The following is a 5,986-nucleotide window of genomic DNA, read 5'->3' on the forward strand; positions in this document are numbered from 1 at the left end:
CATGGCAACCCACCTCTCTTCGTCCTTCCTCTGTGCCATCGTACCCACGTCCAATCTCTACCGTATTCCTTTCACCTGCTTCATCCTTCATTACTTCATCTCCGTTCCTCCTCGGTATGATATCCTCTCTGTTGATCTCTCTGTCCTCCTTCATCATTACCCAGATTTCTATTGCCTTGACATCCTCCCTTACCTGAATTGTCTTAATTTCTCTGAGTGCCGTCATTATCACCCCGATCAGGGGTCTCTGGGTGTCTTTTTTATAGGTTTGTGGTTTCATTATGATCTTGCGTGATTATGGTATTGAGTTCATCCCATCTCGGTTTGTTCCTTATTGTTAGCCAGCTGTTATCGATCTTTTCTCTCCGTTCTGTACTTCCCCAGTTTGCAAGGTAGTCTGTCGCCTTGTTTCCTTTTCTCCTGACGTGGTTAATGATTTTGTATTCTATCCTTTTTAAAATTTTGGCCAAGTCTTGAACGATCCCTGCCGTCTTCCAGCTTCTAGCTACATGCTCCCAGTCTTTCTCGTTGTTGAGGTTTCGCAACATTTCCACTACTATCTGTGAATCACCTTCGATTTCCAGATTCATGTAGCCATTCCTTACTGCTATCCTTAGACCTTGATAGACAGCCCACATTTCGGCTTCATTGTTGGTCATTTCGCCACCCCATTCTGCATACACCCACCTTGTGTGTTTCTCGCTGTCTCTAAAGATGCCCCCAAATCATGTCGGCCCTGGGTTCCCTTTGGAAGCCCCGTCAAAATTCAGTTTAATGAAATCTCGTTCCGGGTATCTAAACTGTTCTGGACTTTGAGTCTGAGCTCTTTGCTGTGTTTTTTTTCTAGGATACACCATGCCGAATTCCATATTTAGTTTTGTTATGATACTTCCTTCTTCCGGATTCGCTTTCCAATCGTCCTCCTCCCAGGTCTCAGCCAAAACGGTCTCTCTAATTGATTTTTGAATTCCTTTCCATATCCTTTCTAGAGTGTATATTTTGTCTAGGAAATCCTTCGGTTTCTTTCCTTCCACAGGAACCATATCACGAATCCTATAGCTAGATTCCAAATTCTCCCCACAACCTTGCATGAGAATTGGCCCTTACCCCATTGAAAGATAGTCTTTTTGATATCCCTGGGATCTCTGTTTGATTTTCCGAAGAGACTTCTGATCTCTTACCATTGATGCTGAGCGAATGGACAAGAATTCAAAATGTGTTCCTGAGTTTCGATCTCCATTTTACAAAGGCTGCATCTCGAGGGTCCGAGGAACCCTCTCTTTTGAATCTTATCCCATGTTAGTATCCTTTCTCTTCCGACAAGCCAGGCGAATATAGCTATCTTAGGCCACCATTTACCATTCCAGTTTCTTTCCCACTCTACGGCTTCTCCCTCCCTCTCTTGATATGTTGTTAAGTAGTATGCTTCCTTGACAGTAAAGGCCCATTTTGTAGATTTCCCCACCTGAGAATATCTGGTCCTAGTTTGGCTTTGATCTTCCTTGATTCCAATTCCTTTATATATATTCCTTGTTGCTCTTGATCGATGTTTTCATCCCATTCTTCTGGTTTTCTCCATATTCTCCACAGCCCGTCTGGCTCCCCTTCTTTCCAATAGTCTCTTACACATTCTCGTCCCTCCCTTATTTCTTTTTGATGTATGCTTTGCAAGGCTTGTATGCTGACCAATTTGTTTCTTTGTTGCCACTCCTCCTCCCAAAACCTAGCTGTACCTCCTCCTCTTACTTCCCAAAATGCATAATTATTTATGATGTTTCTGCTCTGGCTTGCTAATTCCCATATTGTGGAGCCTTTTGGGGTTTGTTCAGCTCTGAGGATACCTACCTCTGATGCGGGCATATTATATTTCTGGGTCCATATTCTCTTCCATAAGTCATCTCCTCCCCTCATCCACCGCCACCACAACTTTGCCCCTAACACTCTGTTCAGAATTTCAGGGTCTCTAAGTCCTAACCCCCCTTCTTCTTTTCTTTTTGTCAAGCTTTTTCATGAAACCAGTGCCCATTTCCTCTATTGCTTGGGTCCTCCCCATAAGAATTTGCCCAAGATCTCCTTCATTTTAGTGCAAGCCCCTTTGGGGGCAGCCATGATAGATAGGGGGTAAATTGGTATCGCTTGAAGGACTGATTTAAGTAATACCAATCTGCCTGCTATGTTCATCGATCTAAAAGACCAACTCACAAGTCTATTCTTAAGTTTTTCTATGATTTGCTGCCAGTTTTCCATTCTTGTGGGATTTATATCTAGTTGATTCCCCAGATACTTGGTTGGTAGTTCACCATGTCTGAAACCTAGTGTTCTGGTAAGATGAGCCTTGATTGGGTCTAGAGTGTTAAAGATGATGGTGCATGATTTCTCTTTGTTTATTTCCATACATGATGCCTCCATAAATAGATTTAAGATTCTTTTAACCCCCCTTACCTCCTTTATTGAGACCTCACAGAAGAGCATGATGTCATCTACAAACTGCTGGTGGGTGATAGGCAAATTGTTACCAAATAGCCTTAATCCTTTAATTTTCCTTTCCCTCAACTCTTTTTTGAAGTATCTTCCCAACCCCTCCGTTGCCATTATAAATAAGAAAGGGGATAGTGGATCCCCCTGTCTTATTCCTCTAGTGGAATTGAAGGCTGACGATGGCACCCCATTTATCATGATAGAAAAAATAGGAGTTGATATCATATTGTAAACCCAGTCTATCCATCTAATGCTAAATCCAAAGGCCGCTAGAGTTGCCATGAGGTATTTCCAATTCAATCGGTCATAAGCTTTAGACAAATCTAACTTAATCATCATTCCTCTCTGTTTTTTCTGTTTTAGAGAATGGATCACTTCCTGGGTGACTACTAGTCCATCAATAATTTGCCTTCCCTCTACAAAACCGGTTTGCTTTAGGGAGATTATGCTAGGGAGAATGGGTTTTAATGTTCTAGCTATCAGAGTGGCAATTATTTTGTATATTACATTGCAAAGGGTAATTGGTCGAAAACCTTGGGCAGTTTCTGAATTTGTATTTTTAGGGATCAAAGTGAGGAAAGTGGAATTGAGACCCGGCCATACCTTTTGTTTTATGCGGGATTCCTCAACTGCTTCCAGAATCTCTTCTCCAAGAAAATCCCATCCTGCTCGATAAAACTCCGTTGTGTATCCATCTAGTCCTCGCGCTTTGTTTTTCTTCATACCCTTCACAATTTCCTCCACTTCCTCTAAAGTGGCTGCCCTCATCAGTGCCCTGTTTTGTTCCTCTGTTATTATTCTAGGGATCTCCTTACAGATAAGGTCTGTAGTTGCTTCTCTATCTACTTGTGGTTCTGTTAATATATCTTTATTGTATCCTACCAATACTTGCTCAATTCCTTCGTGATCTATTATCCTTTCTCCTTCTTCATTTTTTTTGGAAAAGATCATGTTCCTTTGCCTATGCTGAATCATAACTTGGTGGAAAAACTTAGTGTTTCTTTCCCCTTCTCGTAACGAGTTTATCCTGGATTTTTGTTTCCATAGAATCTCTTCCTATTTCCTCCGCTCTTCAAGTTGGCTCATTATAATTCCTTCTTCTTTACTTCTTTCTTCATCTCTGCCCTCTGTAATGATTTTTTTCTGTATCTCTTCCATTTCTTTCTCTAGCTTTTGTTTTTCCACCATTATATTTCCAAACTCATCCTTATTCCATTTTTTTATTTTCCCTTTGAGTTATTTGAGTTTTAACTGAAAGGTATGCATCTTTCCTTTTCCTTTTTGTCTAATTCGAGTCCACCATTCCTCTACCTTAGATAAGAATTCAGGATTCCTGAGCCAAAAAACCTCAAATCTAGAGGGTCTTTTGCGGGAGTTTTTCTTAATATCTAGTTCCAACCTGATCGGCCAATGATCTGAACCCATTGCTGGCATGATTTTGGCTTCAATGAATACATCACAGTTCATTATTTGTTCTGATATAAGGAATCGGTCTAATCTGGAAGCTATTTGGTTTCTTCCTCCCCTCGGTTATTCCATGTGTGGATGTCGTTGATTGTTGGTATATCTACTAGTTTTTGTTCTGTAATCATCTCATTAAACTCCTCCATGTTTTGATCCGGTCTACTTATGCCTCCCCTTTTTTCTTCCGTTGTTCTGATCATATTAAAACCTCCCCCTACTATCCACGGTATTCCAGGGAAGATCCTCCTTGTGGATTGCAGGTCCTTAAGGAAATTTTTCCAATCCCTTGGTATGTGCGGCCCGTAGACTCCTGAGATGAGTGACCACTCCATTGATCCTATCCTTCTGAATAAGCCTATTAGGATTCTGGGAAAGCTTATCCAGTTCTCAAACACTACCTCCTCAGGGTTCCAGAGGATTGCCAGACCCCCTGCTGTGCCATTCGCATCCTGGCCCATCACTTCATATTGTATTTTTTGTTTTTTGATTATTCCTTCTAATTGCTGGGAGCTAATTTTTGTCTCTTGGATTATCATTATGCAGGGCTTATCTTTCTTTATCCTCTCCTTTAGATACCTCTACTTTCCTTTTCTGTTGAGTCCCCTAATGTTCCAACTTGTTACTATCATTTTATAACTTTTTGGATGGTTGTTGAAATACCTCTGAAAGAGGTATAACCCTTCCTGAGTTGACCAATATTTCCCCAACCGCTTGAATGGTTTCATTCAATGTCTATCGACCTCTTTTCCTCCTCCTTTGCCAGAAGTGTCCATTCCCATATTTTGAGTTTCTTACGCTCCTGTTTGATCTGTCCAATTTTCTAAATTAATTCCTTTCTTCTCCTTGTATTTTTGGAATGTTTCTTTATACAAATTCTTTTGGGCTTCTGGGATAAACCTTTCATCGAGGCTTTTCCAGTCCTACAACAATATTCTCATGATTCTTTCCTCCTCGTTCTCGCTGCCCTTCTGTGTATCTTTCCCCATCTGGGTTTGTTCTATTGTCATCTCCATACTCTCCTCCGTTCCTCCTTTTGCTTTACTATTCTGGTTCAAGTCTGGTTCTTTTGTCTCCTTTGTAAATTCCATTGGTTCCTCCGCGTTTTCCTCATCTCCGTGCTCCTCTTCTTCCTCTTGTAAGGCCTGAAATTTATTTTGGCATTCTATTGTTACTACTTTTGTGGGTTGTTGCATCCCTGTTATTTCCTTTCCTGGCCTTTTTTTCCTATGGACTTCTTGGAAACCCTATTCCCCTTCATCTGTCCCTTCTGTCCTCCTTTGCTCTTCTTCTTGTTTCTTTGTTATTTCCTCTTCTTTATTCAGTGGACATTGTTTGAAGAGGTGTCCATATTCATGGCACCTTCTACATCTGAACGGTATATGCTCATAGTCCATTGGTTGCTGCCATATTTCATCATGGTACTCTAGCTCTATATACTCCGGCAATGGTTCTGCTATGTTCATATAGATGCATATCCTTGCATAGGATGTATACTTCCCTCTTTTTGTTGAATCTGCTACTTTAACAAAAGTCTCAACTGTATTGCCTATGCCTTCCAGGATATCAGGGTCCCAGAACTCCATTGGTAGACCAAATAGTCTTACCCAAATGGGTGCTGCTAGCATCCTTTCATGGTCCGGGTAATATCTATCCTCCCAATGTCTCATAAATAAGCTAACATTATTCATAAAATATGGCCCTCCTACAAAATTTCTTTCCTTATCCTTTAGGTTTGCAAATATCACTGTAAAAAAACCCTTTTCCCCTAACTTTAGATCTATATGCCCTTTCGGCTTCCATCTTTGTTGTATCCACCTAGCTAGGTCTCTTTTTGATGGCCAGAAACCTACAAACTTGCATATAAAGGCATGATCTCTCATATAACATCTGTATTCTTCAAGTTTGTTGTTGGGTATTACATACCTTCGTTTCTTCTGAGCTCTGGGAAGACATCTGCCTCGAAGTTTTGTTTGCCATCGGTTTCCCAATACTGGTGCATCTTTTCTATTCTCCTTTGGGTTTCTCTGCATCCCTCCCCCACTTG

General features: G+C 41.0%; 1 protein-coding gene across 1 annotated transcript; it reads right to left on the bottom strand.

The window, feature by feature from the left end:
• Positions 1 to 260: 260 nt before the first annotated feature.
• Positions 261 to 659, bottom strand: LOC149155012 (uncharacterized). Its single transcript, XM_089444289.1, has one exon. It carries the CDS (start codon positions 657 to 659, stop codon positions 261 to 263), a length of 399 nt encoding a protein of 132 aa, XP_089300415.1.
• Between the last annotated feature and the right edge of the window lie 5,327 nt (positions 660 to 5,986).

This window comes from Pinus tabuliformis, chromosome 9 (genome assembly GCF_031772625.1).
Source record: "Pinus tabuliformis cultivar Carrire ecotype Pingquan chromosome 9, CPIR1, whole genome shotgun sequence".
Lineage (NCBI taxonomy): Eukaryota > Viridiplantae > Streptophyta > Pinopsida > Pinales > Pinaceae > Pinus > Pinus tabuliformis.

Excerpts from the sequence above, each read along its gene's own strand:
- LOC149155012 (XM_089444289.1), bottom strand. The coding sequence starts at position 659 with ATGACCAACAATGAAGCCGAAATGTGGGCTGTCTATCAAGGTCTAAGG.